At 55.7% G+C, this 27,043-nt stretch overlaps 9 protein-coding genes across 9 annotated transcripts; 5 read left to right on the top strand and 4 right to left on the bottom strand.

Annotated features, from left to right (window-relative positions):
• Positions 1-694: 694 nt before the first annotated feature.
• On the top strand, positions 695-4,003 carry UV8b_04965 (uncharacterized protein; the record flags this gene model as incomplete). The annotated part of the gene is made up of 3 exons (XM_043142463.1): positions 695-1,001; positions 1,089-3,187; positions 3,299-4,003. The coding sequence occupies 3 exons, from the start codon at positions 695-697 to the stop codon at positions 4,001-4,003; spliced, it is 3,111 nt and encodes a 1,036-aa protein (XP_042998397.1).
• A 554-nt stretch (positions 4,004-4,557) lies between these two features.
• UV8b_04966 (uncharacterized protein) lies at positions 4,558-7,018 on the bottom strand (the record flags this gene model as incomplete). The annotated part of the gene is made up of 3 exons (XM_043142464.1): positions 4,558-4,667; positions 4,743-6,218; positions 6,286-7,018. The coding sequence occupies 3 exons, from the start codon at positions 7,016-7,018 to the stop codon at positions 4,558-4,560; spliced, it is 2,319 nt and encodes a 772-aa protein (XP_042998398.1).
• A 593-nt stretch (positions 7,019-7,611) lies between these two features.
• UV8b_04967 (uncharacterized protein) lies at positions 7,612-9,499 on the top strand (the record flags this gene model as incomplete). Its single annotated transcript, XM_043142465.1, has 6 exons — positions 7,612-7,648; positions 7,727-7,780; positions 7,851-7,902; positions 7,990-8,505; positions 8,591-9,076; positions 9,325-9,499. 6 exons carry the CDS (start codon positions 7,612-7,614, stop codon positions 9,497-9,499), a joined length of 1,320 nt encoding a protein of 439 aa, XP_042998399.1.
• A 749-nt stretch (positions 9,500-10,248) lies between these two features.
• On the top strand, positions 10,249-12,573 carry UV8b_04968 (uncharacterized protein; the record flags this gene model as incomplete). Its single annotated transcript, XM_043142466.1, has 1 exon — positions 10,249-12,573. One exon carries the CDS (start codon positions 10,249-10,251, stop codon positions 12,571-12,573), a length of 2,325 nt encoding a protein of 774 aa, XP_042998400.1.
• A 1,475-nt stretch (positions 12,574-14,048) lies between these two features.
• UV8b_04969 (uncharacterized protein) lies at positions 14,049-16,463 on the bottom strand (the record flags this gene model as incomplete). Its single annotated transcript, XM_043142467.1, has 4 exons — positions 14,049-15,053; positions 15,196-15,902; positions 16,139-16,196; positions 16,308-16,463. 4 exons carry the CDS (start codon positions 16,461-16,463, stop codon positions 14,049-14,051), a joined length of 1,926 nt encoding a protein of 641 aa, XP_042998401.1.
• A 3,852-nt stretch (positions 16,464-20,315) lies between these two features.
• Positions 20,316-22,219, top strand: UV8b_04970 (uncharacterized protein; the record flags this gene model as incomplete). Its single annotated transcript, XM_043142468.1, has 3 exons — positions 20,316-20,434; positions 20,574-21,769; positions 21,888-22,219. The coding sequence occupies 3 exons, from the start codon at positions 20,316-20,318 to the stop codon at positions 22,217-22,219; spliced, it is 1,647 nt and encodes a 548-aa protein (XP_042998402.1).
• A 127-nt stretch (positions 22,220-22,346) lies between these two features.
• Positions 22,347-23,136, bottom strand: UV8b_04971 (uncharacterized protein; the record flags this gene model as incomplete). The annotated part of the gene is made up of 3 exons (XM_043142469.1): positions 22,347-22,618; positions 22,730-22,812; positions 22,964-23,136. The coding sequence occupies 3 exons, from the start codon at positions 23,134-23,136 to the stop codon at positions 22,347-22,349; spliced, it is 528 nt and encodes a 175-aa protein (XP_042998403.1).
• Positions 23,137-24,105: 969 nt separating this feature from the next.
• UV8b_04972 (uncharacterized protein) lies at positions 24,106-24,774 on the bottom strand (the record flags this gene model as incomplete). Its single annotated transcript, XM_043142470.1, has 1 exon — positions 24,106-24,774. The coding sequence occupies one exon, from the start codon at positions 24,772-24,774 to the stop codon at positions 24,106-24,108; it is 669 nt and encodes a 222-aa protein (XP_042998404.1).
• A 1,738-nt stretch (positions 24,775-26,512) lies between these two features.
• Positions 26,513-26,874, top strand: UV8b_04973 (uncharacterized protein; the record flags this gene model as incomplete). The annotated part of the gene is made up of 2 exons (XM_043142471.1): positions 26,513-26,606; positions 26,753-26,874. The coding sequence occupies 2 exons, from the start codon at positions 26,513-26,515 to the stop codon at positions 26,872-26,874; spliced, it is 216 nt and encodes a 71-aa protein (XP_042998405.1).
• Between the last annotated feature and the right edge of the window lie 169 nt (positions 26,875-27,043).

Here is a 27,043-nt window from a genome sequence, read left to right on the forward strand (position 1 = left end):
AACCACCTGTGGCGCAGGACCCAGTTTTTCAACTTTTTCTTTTTTTTTTCCCGCTTTGTTCCTGACCTTCGGCTCGGCGAGACGCAACGCAACTCCGACGGCTCCGAACCGCTGCACCGACCAAAAGGCTGCAAAGACTTCTCGCCATCACGCGCGGTTGCGCGGCCGAGTCGGAAGGATATCGTGTGTTTCTGCATTACATCTCCGGAATCACTGTCACACGATGGCTAAAAAAATCTCGCAAAGATGAACATAATTGTTGTTGTTTTAAAAAAAAAAAATTAGGGCCTAGGCGTGGAGGTAGGAACATGTCTACCTACCTTAGGTACCTAGGTACCTAAGGTACTGGGCAACATTAATCGTGGCGCATGTCATCATGCCCCCGACGCCTCGTGTGGCTGTGCCGCGGTATCGCTTGCTCCACCCGATCGAGGTCATCAAGCTTCCTACAGCAATCCGCCAGAACTACGTCGCCTCTTCTTGTCGCAGCGCTTGCCTTCCGCCGGCGCTTTCTTTGGAGGCTGCGTTGCACGCTCATTCTCGTCGGCTTCATGCTGCATACTTTTCTGTAGTACAGCCCGTCAACAGAAGGGTTGTGCGCAACTCCAATTTCCCTTGACACGCGCAACACGGACCTGATTAATTAGCATGCGATCTCCTCACAGGACCTGGACTCCATACGTGTAGCTTAGGCATGGCCGATTACGAACGGAAGATACTGGATTACTACCAGCTTTCCACCGCATATCCGTCAGAATGGCCTGCAGAGAAGGACATGGCCGAGGGCTCCGATGACGGGCAGGATAGCAGGCAAGGAAGACGAAAGTCACGCTACGAAGTTCTCGAAACGGCTTTTGGGGGGGGGAGGAGCCCGGCCGATGGGCAAGGTGGGCTCGGCAGTTTTGTGCAGAAAGACGAGCCAGATCCACTGGGCACCTCGGATAGCGTTGTGAGATCGTTGAAACGGCTCGGTTTACCAGTGCAAGACGATTCCAGATTGAGTATGTACGCGGGCTTTGTCGGCCACCTGTGCCAGGGTCAAGCCAAACCTCAGACCATACGCGTTTTGCTGATCATCTGCCTCACAGGGAACCGGTTCCTACTCTCCTCGACTGCCTTCTCTCCGGCACTGTTTCTGTCCCAGATGCACTCGACAGCGGACACAAAGACCTTGCTGCAAGGCCTCGATGTCCTCTCGCAGTCGATTGATGAAAAGTCGGCATCGCTAAAGGTCCTTGTGGAAAGCAATTTCGAACGCTTCGTCAAGGCCAAAGCCACCATTGACAATGTGTACAAAGAGATGAAGTACCGTGGCATTGAACCAGTCCAGCCACGAGCCGCCGCAAGACACTCGCAACACCCAAGTCGCACCAGCTTCAGCCGCAAGAGCAGCGGCAGCCACGCCCTCCTCAGCAACCCGTTGGCTCTCCTAATGTCCGACAATCGCAAGAAGAATGCGTTGGTGAAGGAGAGCGAGTACGGTGTCATGGGAATCAAGGCACCATTGCTAGACGTCTGCGCCAAGGCAGAAGACGTCTGGGGTCCAGCATTGGGCGGTCGCGAGAAGGAGAAGCATCTGCGCAACGTCTCGCGCCACCTGGATGAGTCCAAGGACTGCGTGGAGCTCAGCGCCGTGGTGGCAGATAGCATCAAGAGGAAAGATTACGAATCCCTGGTGGACGGCTACAACAGGGCACGGAGGTTCGCAGACGAAGCCAGGCGGCTGCCGACAAGCCTTGACGGGCAATCTCTGGATGATTCGCAGCTGTTCAAGCTCGTGCTTGTGGCAAGAATGTGGAACGACGTCGACCAGCAAATACAAGCGTTCAAAAAGGAGGTTTGGAAGAAACTAGCACTTACCCATTCTTCCTCATCGAGAACGGAGAACCTTGGAGGAAGACAGCAGGATCAACACATGGAGCTGATTGGTCTGCTGCTCGAGTTGGGCGTGGACGAAAATCCCATTGGCGTGTGGTTGCTGAGCAAACACGATCACTTGAAGACCAAGATACAGGCCACTGCCGATCGCTGCAGGGTTGAGATTGAAGTTCTCCGACGCCGGCTCGCTGACGGCGAGAAACCCGAGCCTCACGTTCTTGCATCGTATCTACGAACACTGGGTCGCCAGCCCATCGAAGGGAAGGCTTCCTCGTCAGATTCTGGGCAAGTCATCGAACTATGGGACAAGATGCACTCCTTCCTGAGCAGCCTCCTCTCGCCCCAGGGAATCCTAGGAGAGCTGCTAGAATTCTGGCAAACCTCCCAGGAATTCATAGACGGCAATACCCAGCGGTCGCTTCCTCTAGGCCACAACGGCGAATCGAAGAGCCACCATCAACTTTCCTCCCAGACCGAGCAAGATCTGAAACGGGGCATTGTTGGGCTGGTCGAGCTTTTGCGGGAGCAAGTTCACGCCTTCTTCGTCGAGCTGCCTCCGGAGGACATCTCGCTGCTGTTCTCGCCGTTACCGCTGTCGCCCAACTCTCCGGCCGTGGCAAGCAGCGTCTCTGGCTCGCTGACGCCCACAGCACTTCGAGATCCCAGATTCAACTTTGACCCCAACAACCCGCCGCCACTGTCTCCCACGCGGGGCGAGTCGTGGGAAAAGCTGGCTTTTTGGCCGCCGTGGTCCAATTCCATCAGTGGCGTGGAGTACTTGGCCAAGATGCTGACTCTGGTGGGATCAGGTGCCTCCGAGATGGCCAGCCTCGGCCCCGTCGCGTCGAATGGCCCTCGAGTCATTGAGCAACTCAAGTCTCTGGTGGGGATGTCGAGGGAGCGCTGCGTGGTCGCCCTGTGCGCAGCGTGGAATCGCGACGCCGAGAGCATCAAGTTCGTCGAGGACTGGCAGCGCCCAGCTGACTCGGGCGACGTCACGCGCATGCCCGCCATCTTCGCGGCTTTTGAAGGGGCTCTTCTCTCGGGAATGCAAAAGATTCTGTACATCACGCACGCGGTGGAAAAGCCCGACGCGGCCAACATTGTGCTTCCCCCGCCCACCAAGCTGCTGCAAATGGTCCGCAGCCAGTACGTCACCACATTGTATAAGGCCCTGAGCGGCATGGTTGAGAACGCGGAGCGGTCCCTCAAGAAGAATAATGACGACTGGGCCATCTCACGAGAAGTCGTCCGCACTTTTGTTCCAAGCTCCGCCACGCGCAAGAGCATGCTTGATGCAGGTGATCGGGTAAGGTCCTGCCCTCAACCAACCCACCACCCTCCTCCCCCTTTTCATTCCACGTTTGCTGACCAGAGATTGCCTCTCTCTCTAATTATTTTTTTTTCTTCCCCCTGCCAGAACATTCGCATGTTATTAACCCTCAGCAACCTGCAAGCCCTCCGTTCCAAGGTCGTCCCCAGCCTGAACTCGCAATTCGAAAATGCCTTTTCCGTCAAACTGACGGAGGAATCCAAGACCATCCGCGACGTCCTCGGCCAGATCGACGCGCGCCTCTTCCAATCCTACACCAAGCAGTCCATAGAGAAGCTGCGGGCCATCATCCAAGCCGGTCTCTTCGCCAGCGACTGGGTGCCAGAAGCCGGCTCGCGCCCGACCGCCGCAAAACCATACGTCTACGAGGCGCTCCTCGCCCTTGTTCTTGTCCACTCGCAGCTGACCACCACGGCTCCGTCGCTCACGCCCCAGGTCCTCTCGTTCTTGCTGGAACAGACGTCCCTGCAGCTGCTCGACGCGTTCCGCCACCGTCCGCGCTACTCCCTCGAGGCACTCATGCAGGCCACGCTCGACGTGGAATTTATCGCCCAGACCCTCAGCCACTACACCACCGACAGAGCGTCGGAGCTGCAGAGCCAAATCTACCAGGAACTGGACGGTAGGACGGACAACGACGCTCGCGCCCGGCTGCAGAGCGAGTTGCCCGAGATGCGGAGCGTGCTGAAGAAGTTGCGCGAGGCGAGCAAGAATGAGTTTGCGTGTTTCAAAAGGCCCAAGCGGCCGGGACAGCCGGTTCCTAAAGCTGACACCGGTGCGGGCTCCAAGTAGCAGCTTTTTTTTGTTTTTTTGTTTTCGCCACGATGCGAGTTTTCGAATTGAAATTGGGTTTGCTTCCCACGTTGCCAGTTTCCATGGGCCGCTTGGTAGAACGGACGAGCTATGTGACCAAGTAAAAAGATCAAGCGTGGGTAACCACACCATGAGAACAATTGTATTTCGAAAGAGTTCTCGCCAAAAAAAAAAAGGAAGAAAAGGAAAGGGTAAAAAAAGGGGGGGGTCGGGGGGAAGCAAAAGTTGATACAGCTTGCGCGATTGTCTTTAGCCTACACGTCATATCGATCCCATCGTAAAAACAAACAAAAATGAAGAACTACCCTCGTCGTATTTCAACGTAACTTTTTATGGGAACCAAACATCCAACACCGAACGCATAAATGGAGAAAAATAAAGTGCATAAAAAATCAAAGGAAAAAAAACAGAAAAGGGGGAAGGGGAAAGGCAAAACCAACAGTCTCGCTCCGAGGTATCATTTTCTTTTCATCATTATCCATTACGCATACTATTTCCCAACCATTTGCGCGACAATCTCTGGGCAGCCCAGCCTATGCCGGCGCATTCGGTAGTAAAAGGTGGGAGCAAAACATGAGCTCCAGCGAGCGAGAGTCGGCCGGTGAAAACTGGGAGCCTCGCTGACGGGCCTCAATCGTGTCGTCTAACAAAGCAGTCAGTCGTTTAAGCAAGCTTGATGCGATCCGTAGCAAAGCGTGCGTGCAGGAACAAAACTTACACTCCAGGTCGAGGCTCTGAAAGTACTTGGCGATATGGGGGTCCTCGTCTTGAGCCGCCGCCAGCTTACCTTGTGCATCCCTGCACGTCAGCGGCAAGATCTTCCGGATGGCCAATAGCATCTTGATCAGCCCCGCCAGGTTGCTGCCCTGCTGCGTGAAAACGCCGGGATCTCGTTCCAAGGGCCATCCCGGACGCAGGTGGTCCTGCTCCCAGGCTTTGAACGCCCACGTCGACTTCTCCACGCAGTTGAGGAAGATGAGCGCCGCGAGGTAAATGTGGAATCCGACCTTGGTCTTGCTGTCGGCCAGCTGCCGATCCATCAGGTTGAGCAGGCTTTTGGAAGTGCTGTTGGCTTTGCGCTCGGCGGCAGCGTTCAGCTGCATACACATCATGGTGTACAGGTCGGCGTCGTTTTCGTTGTCCGCTTCCTTGACGTGCCTCCCGTGCTCGGCATCTGCGCTGGATTTTTCGACAATGGTCCATTGTCTTTCGCGATCGATACTCTCGACCAGGCCCCACAGCTCCAAGGCCATTTTGAGGAGCTCGTTGCCTCCTTCGGCAAGCTGCTCCTTGGCCGTTTCAAGCGTCATCTTCATAAACTTGGACGGTTCTCGGTCGATAAAAAGATCCAGTACGTCTCGCATGTACGCCTCCACTTTTCCGGGGACGTCGTCTTTATCCTGGTCGATCATGATGACTTGATGGATAGGTTCCGCCGTCTCCAGCTCTGCTGCTGCAAAAACGATGCTCTTGTCCGTATCGGCGAAATGAGATACTTGCACCACGGCGCCATTGCTCACCAGCTTGAGCTGCTCCTTGAGCAGGTTGATGCGGTTTTGCGACAGAACCACCTGGACTCCCGCCGAGTACAGATCAAGCTGTTCGTGAAGCCTCGACCGGACACATCCCGTCATCCAAACCCGGGGGGCGAGCACCTTGCGGCAAGTGTCGCACGGCGTTCCCTTGCTACAGATTTTGCGAAGAATTCGACAACGAATGCACGCGCCCAGCTTGCGAACCTCCTTGACCTCTTGGCGCCTTGCTGCCGTGAATTTGGACCGAAAATGCCGAGATCGCCCGTTCAAGACGCCGGCGCTTGTGTCCATCCGCACTCCCCCGCGACTCATGGGTAGCGGAACCAGGGGAGGCCCGCCGGCGACAATCGGCGCTGGCGATGTCGCGGTCAAGTAGGTCATTTCACCCCACGGCTGCGAGACATCATCGTCAGCCGTCGCAGCAGGGTTGCTTTCGACTGCTGCTCCGGAGCTGTCCGCCACGGACGGTGATGTGGGCGTCGTATCGCCATTGACGAGCTGAGGATCGAGAAAGGATGGGTTGAGTCTAGCGGCGGCAGCCACTGCGACTGATATGCTGGCTGCATCAGATGATTCGTTGGCTGGGAGGAGTGCCTGAAGCCTTTCTTCGGGGGACAGTTCCGCAGCTGTCGGAGGAGGGGTTTGGAAAGCGCTCGAGCCTTGGATACGGGTCAGCATTTTGTTCGGCACGGCTCGTTGTTCACAAGGGGATGGCCACCGACGTACCTTTTTTGCTATTGGCCTGCGCTCTACTGGTCTCGTAGCTGGAAGGCGGGTTTTCCAGCGTAAACTGCTCCTGGACTTCAAAGCGGTCCGATTCCTGGGCGCTGCCAGGCTGGGTCGTTTGCGGCTGGGCTTTGGCGCCACGATTGTTCTCATTGAGATCAACCTGACGAGATGCTTCCGCGAGGGTTTCCAGCGCGCTCCAGCCTTGAGGGAGAGCATTCGGCGAAACTTGCTGGCCGTTCGCCCGGGCCACGGCCTGAGCGGCCTGAGCGGCCTGAGCGGCCTGGACCACCTGTGCCTGATGGTGCCTCTCGGCAGCCGATCTCGCATGTGTGATGCCGTGAAGTTCCAAGCATGCTCGCATACGCTCCGAGTCCGAAATGGCGGGGCATCTTTTCGTAATGTGTGTCGTCAGGCTGTCGATACGACCCTTGGGAAAATTTTCCCCACACTGTTTGCAAGTATGAGGATATCGGTTGCTGTTGTCGTTCAACTTGGGACCGCGCTCGAAGTACTCGAGAATCAGAGGGTTCGGTCGACGTCCCATTGCCGTCCGGTGGGCGTCGCTGCACGCCGTCCAATGCACTCGGCACAGAGGTTTCGCGACAGATGGATAGTGCCGGTCGCCAAAGCGGCCAGGAAGATGGATCAGCAACCTCGAACCAGTTGATTGGGTATATTTCTGGACGCATTCAGCACCATCAGGACTCGGTATGATGCGAGTTGGAACCATGGCGGAACAGATTCTGCCTTGGTTGACCGACAAAACTTTGCACACCGCCTAGGCTGCTGCGGGTCCACAATATTCCGAGCCCCGCATGGGTCCACACCCAAGTACGGGGCGCGAAGTACGATCAATCGGTACGGAGGAGGAGTACTCAAGTAGCGAGTGGAGTGTCCCATCTCCTCTTGACTTTCGACTGGAAAGGTTCGAATGTCAGGCATCGGCGAGACGATTGTGGCACTGAGTTTGCAATGCCAAAATTATCCACTTGCCTTTACTCGCTGATTTTGGAGATTACATGGCACCAAGAACGAAGAAGCCGGGTTGAGCCCGAGCCGACATTTTTGGCCCCACATGTGCACATGTACCCTTGTACACATGCGGCACCTAAAGGCCCGTTCTGGTTGGTTCACTTTACACTCTGGTTGGTTCACTTTACACGCGCACGACGACGCGCTTCAAGCTGCAGCAACCTAAATCTGCATCTTCTGGACCGCTTATTGCCAACGAAAGCAAACAAAACAAGAAAACACCAATAAACACTAGCTCTCCATCCGTTTCTGATAGAGCAGTGACTTCTCTCGGTCTTTTGTCAGCTCATCATGGCTCCCGCGCAGGCTGCTGACCCCGAGGTTGATAGTAAGCTCTAGAAATGAACCTGGGCAACGGGAAAGAGACCAGCATTGACGGTTCTGTACTGACCCCCGCGCCTTTTAGTTGAAATGACACAGGAAGATGATGACGATCAAATCGAGCGCGTCATCAACGAGGGTACGGGAAATTCTCAGCAGATGACTTCGTTTGAGCAACGGCTTGCCCGAACCGGACTGATCTTCTACAGAGTACAAGACCTGGAAAAAGAATAGTCCCTTTCTCTACGATATGATTCTGGGGTAAGTCGTCTTTGCGCGGGAAAAAAACCACGTTTGAGAATACTGTCGCCTCACTCGCTCTCGAAACGAAGGCTAAATACTTCCCAGAACGGCCTTGACCTGGCCAACCTTGACCGTTCAATGGTTTCCCGATGTCAAAGAGCCCGAGGGCAAAAACTATTGCATGCACCGACTGCTTCTCGGCACACACACGTCTGACGAGAGCGCCAATTTTCTTCAAATTGCCGATGTTCAGATTCCCAAGGCCATCGCTCCCAACCCTGATGATTATGACGAAGAACGAGGCGAAATCGGAGGTTATGGAAACTCTGGCGAAGTCGCCGCCATCAAATGCGACATTGTCCAGCAAATCGAGCATCCAGGCGAAGTGAACAAGGCGCGCTACCAGCCGCAAAACCCAGACATTATCGCCACACTGTGTGTCGACGGCAAGATTCTCATCTTTGACCGCACCAAGCATCCTCTGCGACCTGCGTCCCTTGGCAAGGTCAATGCGCAGATCGAATTGGTCGGCCATAAGGCGGAAGGCTTTGGTCTGAGCTGGAACCCGCACGAGGCTGGATGTCTGGCCTCTGGAAGCGAAGACCAGACTATGTGTCTGTGGTGTGTACAAGGCACTCTGCCATGCCCACGGGCCGTTTGTTGTTGGCTGACCTATTTCTTTTTTCCCTCTTCCTTTTTCCTGTAGGGATCTAAAGAAGCTGGAGGCCGACACGAGGATCCTCAAGCCCTGGCGCCGTTACACTCATCATACCCAAGTTGTCAATGACGTGCAATATCACCCCATTTCCAAGAATTTCATCGGTTCCGTATCCGATGACCAAACACTTCAGATAGTCGACGTCAGAGCGGACAGCACTTCGGCCGCCACCCTCGTCGCCAAGGGTGGTCACCTGGACGCCATCAATGCTCTTGCGTTTAACCCCAACTCGGAGGTCTTGGTTGCTACCGCGTCCGCCGATAAGACGGTCGGAATCTGGGACTTGCGGAATTTCAAGGAGAAGGTGCACACCTTGGAGGGGCACAATGACGCCGTGACGTCTCTTTCATGGCATCCATCGGAAGCTGGAATTCTGGGCAGTGGCAGTTATGACAGACGAATCATATTCTGGGATTTGTCCCGCGTGGGCGAGGAGCTATTGCCCGATGATCAAGATGACGGACCGCCAGAGCTGTGAGTCAGGCCACGAGATTCTTTTCTATTCTTTTCTTTTCTTTTCTTTTCTTTTCTTTTCTTTTCTTTTCTTTTCTTTTCTTTTCTTTTCTTTTCTTTTCTTTTCTTTTCTTTTCTTTTCTTTTCTTTTCTTTTCTTTTCTTTTCTTTTCTTTTCTTTTCTTTTCTTTTCTTTTCTTTTCTTTTCGTCTCTTTTCGTCTTCTTCTTCTTCTTCAACTTCATTGCTAATTGCAGTGGGGGGTTGTTAGGTTATTCATGCACGGCGGACACACCAACCACCTGGCCGACTTCAGCTGGAACCCCAATGAACCCTGGTTGATTGCCAGTGCTGCCGAGGACAACCTTTTGCAAATCTGGAAAGTGGCCGAGTCAATCGTTGGGAAAGACGATGGCGAGCTGCAGATTGATGACCTTGACCGATAAGATGAGGTGTGAGCTTGCGTTCGCAGGCAGGGGAGAGGAATCTGCCATCAAAGTGTGAAAGAGCTGGAGGATGACTCTGATGCGGTCTCGGACACGGAAATGCAGGGATGAGAACGAGTTTGCATTGGGTCTGAATGAACATGGAAGATGCCGGAGTTGCCCGGGTAGAAAAGTTGACACTCTTAACGACATGATTTTGGACGCTGTGTACAAGTATCCGTCTGCTTGACCCCTTTCATTTTTCTTTCCAGTGTTTTTCTTTTCTTTTTCATCCTTTTTTTTTTTTTCTTCTGTCCTTCTCTCCCGGGGGTTTGGGATTCTCCCCTGCAAATGAGAAGCGATTCAACCCCCAGATGTTTTGGTGTGGTGGTCCGACGACGACGGCTTGCCTTGTTTGTTGATTGATTCACTTGCAAGTGAGGGAAAAGTGAACAAGCACAGATGAAAGGGAACACGACCAAAGCGCTGACCATCTATCTGGCAACCAGTTGGCAACCATTGTGCACCCGATGCAACCGAGGCACTCCGAGTCCGCCAGCACCACTTGTTCATGACTCCCGTCGTCGACCTGACTGAGCTATTTGCCCTCTTCCCCTTCCCCCCCCCCCCCCCCCCCCCCCCGTCGCCTCTGTCGCCTCCTTCGCCTCCTTCGCCTCCTTCGCCTCCTTCGCCTCCTTCGCCTCCGTTACAGAAATATCTTGCATGGCCTCGCTTCCTGCCGTTGCTGCCAAACCACCCATGCACACACCATGGCTCTTCCGTTCAACGTCGACGCCGTCAAGCGCAACGCCCGAGCCTACGGCTTCAGCACGCAGCAGTCGGCCACGTTCGCGCACCTGGCCGTCGCCAAGCTCCGCGACCTGCACGCGGCGTCCAACCAGCCCGTGCCGCTTGAGCGCATCGCCGAAGCCATCAAGCTCCATGCCTGCCAGGAAGTAGAGCGCGAGAGGGCCATCAGGCCAGAGGTTCGGCAGCGGGGCATCTCCATCATGGACGACATGGAGGAAGAGCTGCGCCTGCTCGACCACGTGGCCAACATCCGAACCACGATCGTCGTGGAGGAGCGCGGCGGCTCGCGGGCCAGACGGTTCCAGTTTGACGGCGACGGCCTCGACGCGTACTTTGGCAAGAAGGATCCGTACAGCTCCTCGCACCGGGACATGCAGCAGACGCTCTCCCTGCAGCAGCAGCAGCATCAACGCAGAGACATCATCACGGCGCTCTGCGCGCGGATCGAGCTGGCCGTCGAGCTGGGCAAATGGCTGGGCCCTCGCGACATTGTCAACCTGTACGCCACGAGCAGGACGTTCCACAACGCCGTCAACGAGCACCTGCTGTCCAGCATCCGCGCGTGGATCGCGCACCGGGCCCCCGAGGCTGGCCGCCTATTCAAGTTCAACCTCTACAGGCGCCACCTGGTCCCGGATCCGGCGGGGAGGACGTGGCAGACGCACTACGCCGGCACCGAGACGCAAACGAGCATGCCCCAGCTGATGCGGCGGATCCGCACCGTCCCGGGGCTGCGCTACCTGCAGCTGGTGCTGGGCAGGGATCGGCACTGCCGGGAGATTCTGGCCGTCATGGCCAGGAACGGCCTCCTGATGCCCAAGACGATGCACCACACCCTGCTGAGGCTGTGGCTCCTGATGGACATAGCCACGAGCGGGCAGCGGCAGGCGCTCCTCCGAAACCAGGACATGTGGACGGACGAGCACCTGTACAACGCGCAGATGTTCCTGGTGAAGCTCTCCATGCTGTTCAACGACCCCATCTACGGGCCCATGACCAACGAGCTCCTGCGCGTGACCATGGGCCAAAAGGGCCTGTACCCGCTGTGGCAGCTGCTCCTCCGCAAGAGGTTCACCAACGTGGCCGAGATTGTCGAGCTCCAGGTGCGCTACGACTGGGAGCCGCCCCGCCAGCTGTACGCCGCGGCCGGCTCCCGCCCGGACGAGGCCGTCGTCATCCACGGCGTGCCGCTGCAGGAAGTCGGCAGGGACCACCTGGAGGGCTGGGGGCTGGGCGAGGCGCACCTCCTGCGGCCGGACGAGCTCATCCCGCTCGAGGCCGTGGCGCGAGGGCTCGAGCTCGACAGCCACCTCATGTACATGATGACGTGGGGCTACGTCGACTTCGAGACGGGCGACAACGTGGTCCCCTCGGAGGACGACGTGCACATGTCGGACGAGGAGGACGCGCTCGGGCACGCCGACACCAGCGGCCACTGGAAGAGGAAGCACGCGCTGAAGAAGAGGTTCGGGGCGCTCTCGCCCGAGTCGCAGCGGCAGATTATGCAGGACGACGAGGACGACCGCCTCAAGGCGCTCGCCTGGACGGGCGACACGACCGACTACTACTGCTGCCACGACGGCGGCGACGGCGCAGACGACGCAGACGACGCAGACGCCCGCGAGGCGTACTCGCTCGAGGACGAAATCACGCGCGGCTTCATCGTCAACCGCCAGGACGGGACGGGGCCCGCGCCCCCCGCCAGCAGCAGCGACCGCGTCGCCTGGCAAGGCTTTGTCGACCAGGCGCTGGCCAACGTGCCGGCCGACCTGGGCGACGAGCAGGCCCTCGGCGCGCAAGCGTGGCAGAACTACCACAACGACGAGCTGTACAACGACTGGGACTGGCAGACGTGGCTGCGGCAGGAGGAGCAGGGCCAGGGCGCGCGCGACAGCGGCCCCTGGACGTGGGAGGCACCGCCGCACGAGGAAGCCGGAGCGCAGGCTCCCGCACACCCCTCGGGCGACGGCGACGGCGACGGCGACGGCGACTCGGACGACACCGTCATCCTCGACCGCCTCGTTGACGACGGCAACGACCACGACCGCGACCGCGACCACGACGGCAACGACCACGACGGGCCGCACCGCCAGCTGTGCAGCGAGCTCGCCGACTATTTCGCCGCCGACGCGGACAACCCCGTCCCGGGCGAGCAGCTCAAGGCCCTGCTGGCCGAGCACTGCCCCCAGGTCCTGTCTGGCGCCGAGTACCCAGCCGACGCGGGCGAGGCCTGCAGGCCGTCGTCACCAGGAGACCCAGGCTGGGGGCACGTCCTGACAGAGTGAAACTTTTGCCACTTCTACAATTTCGCGTTTTTTTTTTTCCTCTTCTTTTCTTTTTTTTAACGGTTTTACGTGGCGAGGGGACGGGAGGAATAAGGGTAGGGGGAGGGAAGGAGGCAGGGCAACTGCGCGTGTGTTACTACTATAGCTTCCATCTTTGTCGGAATCCACGACTCTTGTTTGATCCATGTTTTGCTGCCCCAGCGCCTATATATATATATATATATATATACCGAGCCAGTGCGTCCCGCCGTGGCCGCCGACCCAACAGGCAAAAGAACTTGACGTGAATGGTGATGACGCGCGCACGACACCCCCAGCCCAGAACCAAGCAGACGGGCACGCATACACGGCACATGGCACGTTGACAGTGACGGAACGACGCAAACGCAACAAAGCAAGGGGCCAGAATCTGGGGGGAAAATATTCGAGTCACACGCCATGACCAGAGGTATACCCTTGACACTCCCCTTCGCTATGCAACCATCCGGGATAATAAGGCTTTTTTCCAGCAAATTCCACAATCCCCCCTTTCACACAAAAAAAGTCCGTGATTCACACACAACCTCCAACCCATTTCCGCCCCCTTGCCCCCGGGAAAAAAAAAAGAAAAGAAAAGACAAAGAAAGAAAAAAAAAGAAGAGACAAAGGAGGGAAAAAAAAAGAAAGAGAAGCAGCCCCCTTCCCTTCCCTCCCATCCCTTTGCCAGGGTAGATGTCACTCACTCCCTTCCTTCTCCCCCTTCCCTCCCGGATTGCACTGCAAGCATGACAGGAAAAAAAAAACAATCAAAGATGCCAGTGAAGATGGGCAGACAGAAAAAAGAAAAAAAAAGGGAAGAGAGACCAGGGAAAAAAAGAAACAAAATATGTCCTAGCAAGCCCTATTTCTTTTAGAAAGCTTCGTGGAAACCCGGAGCAGCCGTGGTATATGGTCACCTTTTACTTCTTGTCGTATCTGTTCGATCTGTTCAAATCCTTTGCAAATGGTGTTTACCACATCTCGCTTGAAATTGAAAAAGACAATCAAAAAAAAGAAGAAAAAAAAGGCAGGAAAATAAAAAGGGTTCCGACACTCCGTCCTGTTTCCTGCAGTAAAAGTCAATACGTACCAGTGCCTCCTATTTCCTTCTCAAAAATAGCAACCATGGCATAGAAAGAAACCAAGAACAAGTTTTCGATCTCTCTCTTTTTTTTTTCTTTTTTTTTAAAACTCCAAGGTCAAGAGCTCTCTCTCAATTTTCGTCAGAACCAAAGGCCGTTCGTCGTTGCGTTTGTGCGGCGAATGAGAAAAACCGACACAGACAGATACGCAACCGTCGTGTTGAAAATGACGATCCCAGGCAAGCTTGTACAAGCTACGAGGGCACCTTTTTTTTTATCCCTTCTTGCTTTTTTTCTTCTCTTTTTTTTCTTCTCTTTTTTTTTCCCCAAAGAGCCACAGCAGTCGATGCCTTGGGTTCGGCCCCCAGAAGGTTTTTATGCAGGCGACTTGCTCGGAGGGCCTCCGCCTCCATTCTGGCGAGGGTCGTTGCCGCTGACAGCTAGTCCGCCCATCCCGGTGGACAGGAATGCAAATGGATCATTCTCGCCATTATTGGCATGGGCGTTTCCGTAGTAATTGTTGGACGGAGCGGGTCCAGCTGACACAGGGCCGTTGGAAGCAGACTGAAACGCAGCCTCGGCAGCTCTGCTGTCAAAAGGACCAACAGAATGAGCACCGTGGCTCGTGGCATAGCCGTGGTTGTTCATGGACCCGGGGTAAGGACCAACTCCGCCGCCGATGCCGGAGGGGAGGAAGTGGCTTGGAGGACCGCCGTAGTGCTGGTTGTAGCCTGCGCCGGATCCGAAGGAATTGCCGGAATTGAAAGGTCCCGGGCCAGGGGGGCCCGGTGTACCGGCCATTGACCCTTGGCTCATGCTGTACTGAGCGAGGTTGTCCATTGGCGAGGGGTACCCAGAATCGGCCACAACGGCAGCACCAGCCCGGCTAGCTCCGCAACGAAGACAGCACACATTTTTCGCAAAGTTGTGATAACCGCAAACCTCGTTGCCGCATTTCCAGTCGCCTGCCCGGAAAGGAACTACGCCGCCGCCTCCGCCGCCGCCACCTCCACCACCGCCGCCGCCGCCGCCCATGCGACTGCCGTGAAGACCCATGGGGCCGTGATGTGCTCCGTGTGGGGGAGGCGGCATCATGGCGGGAGGTCCGTAACCGCCGCCATAGCCATAGCCACCGGGGGCTTCAGCGCCTGGTCCGGATCCAGCGGCGGGGAAAGAGCAGCGGAAGCAAGCAGTTCGGCGCTGAAAGTTGGAGAAGCCGCACGAGGGGCAGGTCCAGTCACCTGGCCTGGGGCGGTTTTTGCTTGGAGGGAAGGGAGTAAGGATATCTTGAGCTCGGTCCAAAACTCGGCTGGATGATGGCGAGACCTCGATGGCCTTTTCGTTGAGAGCACGTCCATTCATGCAAAGACTCTCTGCAGCCTAGATGAAGGGCGCGTTAGAGATTGAGCAAAGGAAGCAACTTGACCCACCTTTCCCCAGCAAAATGTCTGCTGCGATTTGACGGAAATGTGACGATGAAGCTGGCCCGACAGAGTGGCAAAGGATGTGGCAATGAACCTACCTCTTCATGCGAAGAAAACACGGCAAAGCCAGTACCGGTGGGTTTGTGTTGCTCTGGGGTCCGAAGAGTCCAAAAGGCGATGGGACGGCCGCCAAACTGGGTAAACCAGCTCTCCAGCTCCGACTGCGTGGTGTCATGTGGCAAGCCAGACATGTGCAGCACCTTGCTTCTCTCAGACAAGAAAGCTCGAACGTCAGACCTTGCGTCCATGGGCCGAGTCAAAACATCGGGATGCTCCTGAGGCGGCTGCGACTTTCGGACCAAGCCCCTCAGAACGCGGGCCAAGGTGATGGCCTCCTCCATGGCACGCCGTGGAGATGCAGGTGCCAAGGCCTGCAAGTGAAAGGGAAGGTTATGCTTGATGGGGGCGCTCGATTGAACAGGTTCCACCTCGAGAGCAGCACATATGTTAGATAGCATCGAAGGACCGAAAGGCAGGGACTCTGGATGATGCTGCTGCCATCGCTGGTACTCTGTTCGAAGGTCGAATGTGCGGGAGTGCTGCAGGTACGGGGGGAGGACAACGGCCTTATCGCGAGCCTCTCGCGGAAGCTGAACACGGAGGTCCCAAGCATCTAGTGTGACAAAGACAAAATCGAGGTTCTTGGAGGTCAAGTACTCGGTGGCAAAGGCATCGAATCGAGAGATGGCGTCTCTAAAGGTACCCGCGTTTCGAACATGCTCCCAAGTGAGCGTCGTTAGACTCGCTGAGGGTACAAAGATGTAATAAGCAAGGGAACTTTTGCATGGCGAAGAAATTTGTGCGAGGCCAAAGAAACACAACCGAGTTTTCAAAGGAAAAGGATGCGAGAAAACGTCAATCATACAAAGAGTATGGCGGAGATTTTCTTCCTGCTTCTCTTTTTTTTTTTTTTTTTTCTTTTTTTTTTACCCCTTTCTGCCCAATAACTTTGCAACCCTGGATGGAAATCGCTCGACTTACTGCAAAGAGGTGTGATGGGAGTATTCACGGGTTTGACGAGGACGCTTTCGTGAGTAATCTATGAAGAGAGAAAAAAGTGAGCGGTTGTTGAGAGTTATTGCGGATTGGAAGTATTGTCTTTTCAGTGGTAGAGGACTGGGAAATATTCGGCGCAAACGGCTTCTCTCACCTCTTCCAGAGAGTTGGCATCAAGAAGGATCCAACCTAGCTCAATGACTTCGGCAGAGTCTTTGGTCACGTAGACTCCATGTTCATCGCATGTCGTAGCGACGTGGATGACGACGTAGCGATCGACATTGACCTGAGAGCCCTGTTGAGAAGACATGATGGGTCGTCGGGGCGGTCCCTCTGGGGGGGGGGGGGGGGGGGGGGTGAACAGAACAGGCAAACGCAAGAGACGGGGTTGGCGTAAGCGACGGCGTCTGCCACGGCCTAGCTCGCTTGTCGACCTTCCAAAAGAGGACCAGATGGAAGGAGGGAAGAGAAAGGACGGAGATGCAGCCTGTGACCCAGCCGGTTCTCCAAAAAGACGATGGTGATAATGGCTTGGGGTGGTATTGTGAGGACAGAGGCTAACTCGAAAGGAAGCTTCAGGAGGTTTTGCCGAGCGAAAACAGCCGCAGGCCAGGCGCGGACCTGGAGAATTGCACGGGCCGACAGCGGGCGTTTGGAGAAGAGGGGCGTTACGAGCTGAGGGCGACCAAGCCAGCCGGGAAGGGGGGAGGGGGGGGGGGGGGGGGCCAAAAGGAAAGGAAAAGAAATAAAAAAAAAAAAAAAAAAAGTGACAAAAAGGACAAAAAAAGTCTCGTCTGATGAGCACGAAAGTGCAAAATAAAACTAACCAGTGGTGGCAACACCAGGTAGGATGCTTAAAACGGCAGCTCAAACTGCGCAAACAAAAAATGATATAATGAAATGACATTGAAATAAAAGAGATGGGTAAATAAGGGACAACGCTCTCATGTGCATTACACTAGGCAACAAACTTGCTATGATACGCTAACAGCAGAGGACGCATCGCAGGCAAGCATGGACGTGCAGGCACCGCCGTAACCGTAATACGGGCACAACGCTGGCCAGGCCACGTTGGGAACAGTCTGGTTGGACTTTGGGGATCGATGGGGACAAACATGTCAACGGCAAATTCAACTCGGGCACCAGGCCAGGCAGCGACAGGCACTGAGCGTTCAAGGGTCGGTGCTTGACTTCGCTTCGTGATGCTGGGGTTCGACTACTTTGATCTTATCATTGATGCAGCCAGCCAGTCTCCAGACAGACAGGTGGTCAGTTCTGGAGCCTTGAAGAGGCCCTGGCGCGCCACATGCATCCTTATTATACATACGCCAATGCCTCCAAAGTTCCACGGCAACTGGCAACTTGCGAGGTAGGTAACCCTTGTCCGGAGAAGCAAAGCATCCCAGCGTGATGTGTTGTTGATGACAACCGCCGGCTCGACGTTTTTTCCCTTTGCGGGCGTCGAGTCGAGAGAGAGGTCGACGTGCTCCAATCTGCTTCAACGTCCTTGGTCCTTGGTACAGAGAGCTCGACGGGCGGGCTCTTGGCGATTCGAAAGTAGAATCTGCAGCCCTGCAAGTAGACTTTCAAGCAGCTAGCGTAAGGAAATGGCGATCCTTCGCAGACTCGAACAAGGTAGACGATCCGGCCGAGCACGTAGTTTCTCTTGATGAGTTGAGCAAAGGTTTTGCCGTCGCAAGTAAGTCGGGGGAAGAGGATTGCTCTCGCTGAATGGGCATCCGGAATTATGGAGGCGGAGGCGGAGGCGGAGGCTATCGAGTCTCTGGAGCAAGTCGATCAAGACTACTTTCTCCAGCTGGTTACTGCCTTGTACAGAGCGCGCCAGGCATCACCCAAAAGGTGCGCATGACGGCAAGTTGCAAGTCTCTGCAATGCTCGAGCAGGCCCTCGACTTTATTTATCTTTGCCAAACCCAACCGGCGGGTAGTCAAGGACTCAAAAAGGTAGTGAAACATGGTTGGCCCTCGACGTGGAGGGCGAAGCGGACTCTGTTAGTGCAGCGCCTCTTCCGATGCGTCCCTTGTTGATAGTCACAGTCCAGAAGGATCAATTGATGCCATTTGTCACGGAGCACGGAGTACACGCCGAGGTGGTGAGTTTGCCGCATCCGCAGACGCCTTCGACGTGTCATTTGGCGGTCAGCTGCAATGTTTCCTCTCCCTAGTTTGAAACAAGAGTCGCTTGGTTTTACCATGCTCTCGGGCCAGTGATGTGAACAAGCGAGCCTGCGCAGTGCCGGCCCCCTCAAGGTACTTCAGACCTTTTAAAAAAGATTGTGACGCTCGACATTGTGAGGAGAAGCGAAAGGTATTTGGCGTAACGTCATCACAGCGCCACCACCGGATGAGTGAATCTCTGAGACATATTGACTGCAGCTCAAGTGCCTGCCTACCTGGGTACGGAGTACGCAAGTGCGAATGCCAAGTCAAACACCTTGGATCGCCTACAAGAGCCTACAGAGTCGCATGTCGGGGACGGGGGCCGGCCCATTCCAAGAGCCTGGCTCTGGGGCTCGGGCAAAGGCAACTTTTGTTCGACAGTGTGTTCGACAGTGTGGACTGAAACGGACCGAGTTGTTACTTTGCCTGTCAACTCGGGAGCACACTTGAGGACTTGCAGAGTCCCGACTATCAAGACGGGCCAGCGAAAAGTTGTTCCGGAGTGTACGGAGTACACGTTCTCTCGTTTCAGGTGCTTTGCGTCGCCCAGCATGACACGCTGCCTCGCATCATCAGACGGCACATGCAGACTCGCTACCTCGGGACTCTGTGCTCAGCTGCCAGGTTTCTCAACAGGCCACTTGCAGTTGACCTCGATCCGAATTCTCGTGCAGGCCAAACACGGTAGGTAGCACCGGCTGGCGGACTAGGGCTCATGGCAAATGCTCGCATGGCATCTTGCGGCATGCCACGGCACCAGAGATGAGCAGCCACTTGATGGACGTGGATGAGCGTGCATGTTTATGTCGCTCCCAGTTCGACTATGAAAAATGGAACCGTCAACCTTGAGCCGACCGTGACAGCTCTCTGTTGATGCCTGTTGTATGTGCCTCTTTGGTAGAGGCACGACTGTGGAAACCCTTCTAAGCGGTTATTCACGTGGGGAGGAATGCAATTGGGAAAATGCAGTTGGAAACATGCAATTGGGGGAAACGCAAAGACCCGACTTCTCTCTCCACCGCGGTCAATGGTCAACCCCCCAATCATTCTCGGGTTCTTTCTTCGATACGTCCATGCAAAATCGCGGGTCAAGGTGTCGTGCTGACTGAAATTCGAACATGTTGGTTGCATTGGCGGTGCCCACTTCTTCCAGAACCGAATGCGAAAAGTCGTCGTGGAGTTTCATCCGCTTGCTTCCAGAATGTCTGTCACCTTTTGCTCGAAACAAAAGCAGCATGCTCTTGCCTTGGTCTATGCACAAATGAATCACTCTGCATCAGTTCAAGCAGGAAACTTTCAGCTGAGGCTGAGCACCGGGCAACCAAAACCTCTCCTGGCACAGAATCGCATGCACCTAAGTGCTAGCCTACGTGGATCACACAATCAATAGTCTACATCATCCCTACCGTAAGTAGGTATCGTATGTACCTCCTACCTTCCTCCTACAGTACCTGTTACAGCGAGCTTCAACTTGAAGCTTGACACCAGTTCCCCACACCTTGCGGCTTACGGCTTGCTTCCCCAATTATCCCCTTATCTAACGAGTTCTAGCTAGTCATTCCAAGGTGCGACACCAGTTGATTGAGGGGTAGGTGAGATGCTGGTCGGAGAATCCGATAGAATGTGGTAAAGTTAAGCGAAAGCGAAAGCGAAAGCGAAAGCGAAAGCGACTGCGTCTGCGACCGCGAAGAGGCTTGCAAGATCCGCCTTTTGTTCCTGCGCCTAAGCACTATCATCAAGGCCCAAGGAATTGATGGGACACGTGGTCCCTTGAAGTTCTGCCATTCTCGCCTCTTTTCCCAACTCCCCATGCTTTGCCGGTGGGCTTTCTTATAACATGGCATTTGCAGAGCTGAAAATCAAGTCGGACGTGCAAGACACTTGACACTTGAAACGCGATCCACCTTGAAAGAAGTCTGCTTTGGCCATGTGCTCACCCATCATACCATCATCGCCTACAGGGAGTCCAGTTACACAAGGAAATGGCTCGACGGCCGGAGCAAGATGGTCCGGTCTCTGAGTCAACCCAGGATCCCTCGACAACAGATGCCGGAAAGGAGTTCCAAATACCCTTGACGCGCTTCTGGACTCTGTGTGCCGGGTACGTTTTTTTTAGAATTATACAAACCCGTTGTCCGCATGGAGTAACAGCTTTGGAGAAGAAGAGCAATTGACAAATCAAAGACGGGAAGAAATGACAATGACCGTGACAAGTAAACTGACTGATGCCCTGAATACAGCGTGTGTCTGGGTCTGTTCCTTGCCATGATAGACACTTCCATCGTAGCAACGAGCCTATACAACATCGGAAGCGAGTTTAACGATGTCGGAAATGTCAATTGGGTAGCGCTCTCATATACCCTTGCTTACATGGGATTTGCTGTGGTATTTGCCCGCATTTCTGACATTGTTGGCCGCCGGGACGCCTTTGTCGTGGCCTCCGTTCTCTTCGTCGCCTTCTCGCTTGCCTGTGGATGGGCGCAGAAGATGCATCAGCTCATTGCCTTCCGAACAGTCCAAGGAATCGGCGGCTCCGGCCTCTACTCGCTGGCCATGATCATGCTGCCGGAGATGAGCCCCAACCACCTGAAGCAATACATCGGGGCCATGGTTGGGGTAGTCATTGTCATGGCCGGTGTGTTGGGTCCCATCCTCGGAGGTCTCCTGACTAACTACACCACCTGGAGATGGGTTTTCTGGATCAATGGACCCGTTGGCGCTCTCTCTCTCGCCACATTCCTTTCAAGCTGGCCGGTACGAGAGCAACGCCCTCGACTCCAGAAGCACTCGTGGAAGCAGCTGGACCTAGTGGGCTCGTTTCTCACCATTGCCGCAACGGTACTGGTGGTGTTTGCTTTCCAGGATGCCGGGGTTACCTCGGGCGGCTCTTCTTCCTGGCAAGGAAACAACTGGCAATCAGCCGTGTTTGTTGCTCCGCTTGTCGCGGGCACTCTGTGCTGGGTTGCTCTCGTTGCTTGGGAAAGCATGGTTGAACGTCGGCTCGCATCTCGCTGCTCTCCCGTCTTCCCCATGCGGCTTTTCCAGCACAGCACCTACACGTCTGGTGTTGTCAACACCTTGCTCCTCGGGTTCCCGTACCTGCTCCTGATCTATGTGGTCCCCTTGAGGATACAGGTTGTTGGGGGCAAGTCGGCACTACTGGCCGGCGTCATGTTACTGCCCATGCTCGTGACGGTGGCCCTTGGAAGCATCGTCAGCGGCGCAGTCAACTCGAGGAAACAGTTGATTATGGAAACACTCGTTGCCGGCTCATGCTTGATGCTCTTGGGCTGTGGCGTGCTTACCACCTTGTCGGTTGAGGGACTGGACGCGGCCAAACTGATGGGCTTCCTCACCTTTTGCGGCCTTGGCTTCGGCCTTGCCATCTCGTCTTCCACCATGATAGCGTCTCTCGAGATTGCACCAAAGGACTACGGTACGCTTCCGCAGACGATGCCTGCGCTTTCCAGCTATGTGGCCATGATGCCCGCTAACGGTTTTTTTCTTTTTTTGTCTTTTTTTTTTGTTGCATCTCTTCTTCTTTTATCGAGCAGCATCGGCGCAAGGTATCGTTGCTCAAATGCGCATGTTCGGAGGTAGCTTGGGCATTGCAGCCTCCACAGCCATCCTGCGAGCCGGAATGGACGGCATCCCATCCCGCATGTCCAAACGACAGACTCAAACAATGGCAGAGCAGCAAAACGCAAGACTGAGATATGCCGAAGCATTTCGAACAGACATGATTGTTGCGACTGCCATGTCAGGCGTGGCAGCAGTCGCATCGGCCATTGCATTGTGGCAAAGCCGGAAACGAACACCACGTCAAACAGGCGAGAGAAGAGGGCCTAGATTTTTGTCTCGATGTTTTTCTTTCTTCCTAGACTAGAACTCGAGCGCAGGCTAAGTAGGAGACGTGCCATGGATAGAGGTCACGTTGGGCAAAAAAAAAAAAAAAAAAAAAAAAAAAAAAAAAAAAAAAAAATTCGGCGCAAACGTGTCCAGGGAAGAAGTGCCTATGACTGAAACAGCGCAACATCCAGGGGAAATCTCTCGCCCATCCAAATCGCCCCCTGGGTATGATCACGCAGCCCAGCCTCGAGGGGCGTCTCCCCTTCCCCAGGGATAGTATTGGGATGGATGAGCACAGACAGCGGCCCGCGCCAGACGGCCAGCCAAGCTACAAAGGCCCCAAACTCATGGGGCGTAAAGACATTGACTTCAAACATGGCAACGGGGTGAGGGCCAACTGGGCGGTCCCAGAACTTGTAGATTCTCAACTCTGGGACTGCCACCCAACTCAGCAACGAGCCGATCCAAAGCGAAATGACGCACAAGGGAAACAGGCAGAGAAGGGGAGCGGGGGAAGGGGGGGGGGGGGAGAGCCTAGCCTACATACACTCTCGTCTGATGCGCTCCCACAGCTCGCGAGCATACTTTGTCTGCTCGGCGTTCCACTGGAAGTAGTAAATGTGGACGTCGCTGCCAAAGCCAAGTCAGCCAGCTACCTCTCAAACCTACCTTGGGTACCTACCAGACCCTCCTAGGTGCCTAGGCACCCAAGACAGGCAAGGCGGGCAAGGCGGGCAAGGCGGGCCCCGGCCTCTTCCATTGTGCGCAAGTATGTACTTACAATCCTCCCCTCTGGCCATTGTCCAACGGCGCGGTGAAGCGGTCGTAGGCTTCGCTGAGCGCCTTGCCCTCCGGATTCACGGGCGTCTTGGCGTCGAGGTCGGCGGGTAGCGGAGGGGCGGTTTCGAAACCCGCCAGCGGCGAGGGATACTTGTGGGCGACGGGAGCGGCCATGTCCGAGCAAAGCCTCGGGGGTTGCTTGTTCCTTTGCGTTATCCTTCATGTACGGAGTATGTGTGTGTGTGTGTGTATGTACGTATGTACGTATGTATGTATGTGTGTATGTACAATGTATCATGTATATATTTTTCGTTGCCAGCAGGCTTGTTTGCTTCCAGGGCGAGGAGGACGGCCTTTATTAATTTGGCAGATGGGGACGGGTGGACGGGTGGACGGGGGCACGGGATTCGTCATTTGTAAGCTGCGCCGGGCGGGCGCGGGGCTGCGCGGGGCTGCGCGGGGCTGCGCGGGGCTGCGCGAGCTGGAGCTCGAGCTGGGGCAGATGCAACCCCCAACCCAACCCTGCACCGGTTCAAAAACGGCAGGCAGGACGGGCCAGTCGGCCAGTCGGCCAGTCGTCGAGGGGGAGGGAGGGCTCCTCGTTGATGCGGCGCTGTGCCGAGTACATTCATTGGCTGTACCGAGTCAATCACGCACCAGCCGCTTCCATATTGTTGCGCTGTGACTCGGGCAGGCACATATGCAGCGACGCCCTCGGATGCCCGGCATGGGCAAAGTCATGCCCGCCGAGGCGAATCGGAGGCCGAGCCTCACGCGATGCAGCGCATCATGGAATTGCCCGTCTGTTCAAACGCGGCCAGCCGCTGGTCACACGAGGTGGTCTGGCGTTGGCTGTTGTAACTCGGGCGCTGGTCACACGAGGTGGTCTGGCGTTGACTGTTGTAACTCGGGCGTGGTAACTCGGGCGTCTTGGAAGAGGCCGGGCATCGGAAACAGGCGGGAGCAACCAGACGTTTTGATTCAGCCCTTTTCTCTTTTCCCTTGTTTCTCACGTCTCACTCGGCACCGACTATCGAGTCAACAACCCATGTCCAAGTCGGATCACGAATGCTTTTGCCCGGAGCATCCGAAAGCATCGGAAAGCATCAATGGATCCACCGATTGCTTCTCGCGCACGCACGACTACTTGAAATACAGCGACTCTGGCGCATCAGGCCCCAGCAGCGGCTCCATGTCCGGGTCGCACTTGCGCATCGCCCGCCGGTACGCGTCCCGCCGGCTCACCCTCTCGACATAGGCGAGCACGTTGGCGTGCGCCGCCAGGCTGTACGGGGTCCAGTACCGCATCGTCGTCAGCGAGAACATGAGCATGATGTCGGCCGCGCTGAACTGCCGGCCCGCCAGCCACGCGTTGTCCGCCAGCCTCTTGTCCAGCTCGTCCAGCGCCGCCCGGAGCTGGTCGTCCGCCATGGCGAGCAGCCAGTGCCCGGCCGGCAGGCCCGCCGCGCGACACATCATCACCCGCCCGATGGTGGGCTGGAACGTGCCGTTGGCCCAGTGCCACCAGTAGATGAAGTGCGCGTAGGCCTCGTCCGCGGGCTCGACCCAGAGCCTGCCGCCGCCGTGCTTGCGGCCGATGTACTCCATGCAGGCGCCGCTCTCGGCCAGCGTCACCTCGCCGTCCTGGATGACGGGCGCGGTCCCCTGCGGGTGGAGCACCTTGTATTCGGGGGGGGCGTGCTTGGGGGCGCGCTTGTAGACCACGAGCCGGTATTCGATGCCGAGCTCTTCGCAGAGGAAGGGGATTCTCTCCGATTGGGAGATGCCGAGGTGGTGGACGATGAGCGGCATGATGACGGTGATGGACGGGTGGACGGATAGACGGATGGTCGGAAGGACGGGTTGACAATTGAATTTCCTCTCCTTTCAATCCGCCTGATTTCAAGTTGAAGACGGGAGCGAGGTGAAAGAGTGGAAAAGCGGTCATGAGTTTGGGGAGGAGAGGGGCGCGGAGGGGGAGAGGGGGGGGGGGGGGGGGGGGGGGCGCGCCACCTCGGTGACTTTTCATATCTGTCCTTGTGTGGATAAGGTAGATGGGCGTTTTGGAGCCGGTATCGGGAATTCTTCAAGCCCAAGTGCAGCATCCCCCCCACTGTTGATCCCGTAGTGTCGTCAATGCGGATGGTATGTACTCCGTAGGTAATGTATGTATCAATGTGCCACCGCTTGCGTTCAACGTGGACACTGCAGCATTTCATCAAGTTCTAGTGCCATGATGAAACAAGGTGAAAGAGCCATGCCCCATCCTGTTTACTTGCCTTCCGGACTAGCCCACGTGGCTTTCCTGGCATGAAACAAAAAAGATCGAGCCATTAGGTACTGTACCTAGCCTAACCAGGCTGTGCCAATGGATCGGGAGCAGATGAACATGAGATCCATCGCTTGGTGGCAATCGCAGACGTGCTGTACTTGCGCATCTGATTAGGTTTTTGCTATTTGATCAAAGCTCAACAGTTGTTTGTTCATCGCTGCGCACCTTGTCGTCCGTATCTGGTACCGACAGGACTTGAAAATTTGCGTCCCACAAGCAACAAGCAACAAAGCAACAAGCAACAAGCAACAAGCAACAAGCAACAAGCAACAAGCAACAAGCAAGCAAACGGAAGGCCCGCGGTGCAAGGAAACTGCACATGTGGGATTGCATTGAAGAGAGGCGCAGTGAGGAGCAGTGAGGCACGGGTGCTCCGTATCCGTACAGTCATGGAATGCGCAGTCGCCACGCGGAGAGACCGCTCGTGTCAACAGTCAACCCACCTTGATTCTTTCTTCCTCCTTCCTCCTTCCTCCTTCCTCTCGTCCGACCCCGTCATGTCCGAGTCGCGTGCGCAGCCTCACATGGCCCAAGTGGGTTCGGTTCCTCTTGCCGTGACATAAATACATGCTACATATGTACTCCGTACTCCGTACCCCAGGCCCTTTCCTAAGCTGCGCGCGTGCACACGTGTGCAGCTGTCCACGGTCCGTTGAAAACTGGCAGGAGAGCGTACGGGAAGGGACAAACTGTCGACTTGGTGTGTCGGCAAGAGCGAGGAAAAACATCAACGTTACCAAGCAATTTACCAGGAGCGGCACGAGACTTCCAGTCATCATGTCTATTCTCCACAAACTTAGGCCAAGCCCACAGTTTCCCCTGATTATCGTGCAGCAAGCTTGTTGTGCTTGTTGTGACATGTATCGCCAAGTCCTAAGCCTCATCGAGGCCAAGGCTTGCGATTGCGATTTCGGCCCACAGCAATCGGACATAAGCCTGGACTTCCGAGACCGCTCCCCGCGGACCATGGGGAAAAAACAACCAGGCGATCGGCTTGAACGAAAAGCAGCGGGCTGTGACTTGGATCCGATCCACGCAGGTGGTGGCCTGGCACTGCCTGCTAGGCACTCCGTACATGTATCTACAGTATCTATCGGCAGGGAAACATCACGGCAAGCAGGGCGGCAAACAGGGCGGCAAGCATGGCGGCAAGCATGGCGACAAGCACGGCACACGGCACACGGCACACGGCCCCCCATGGAAGAAAACCAAAGATGAATGGGAAAGGAAAGTCCGCAGTTTGCTCATGCGGCGCGCGGCGGTGCTGTATGGTGGACCAGCCCTGGATCCACGCACGAGCAAAGCCTACCAGGTAGGTATTTACCACCAGACAGACTCCAGTCCATTTTGTGTTTTGTTGGTCGGCTGGTCCGTCACTGGTTACCATCTCTTACATCCCCCCTCTCCAGGTGGCGAGCGCTCCTCCGCACATGATACTAAAGGTTTTTTCATGAAAAGCATGTTTCGCGCTTTCTCGTCTTCTCCGCCATGGCGCCCTATTTCAGTTTATCCTTGAGCTGATAGAGGAAGCTTGTCCGTCCATCACCGCCGGATTACCGCTCTTTGATCCTCCCCCCTGACAACTGTACATAGATAGCATCCCCGGCAATTCTACTTCGACCATCTTCATCTTGATCTTGTCTTGTCCGGTCTGATTCTTTGGAAATCACAGGACTTGTGGCTTTGACACTGGCAGCCTCGTCCACGGATCTACTACTTGCCCGAACAGACGACTCCCAAAAATACCTC

This window comes from Ustilaginoidea virens, chromosome 4, assembly GCF_000687475.1.
Source record: "Ustilaginoidea virens chromosome 4, complete sequence".
Classification (NCBI taxonomy): Eukaryota; Fungi; Ascomycota; class Sordariomycetes; order Hypocreales; family Clavicipitaceae; genus Ustilaginoidea; species Ustilaginoidea virens.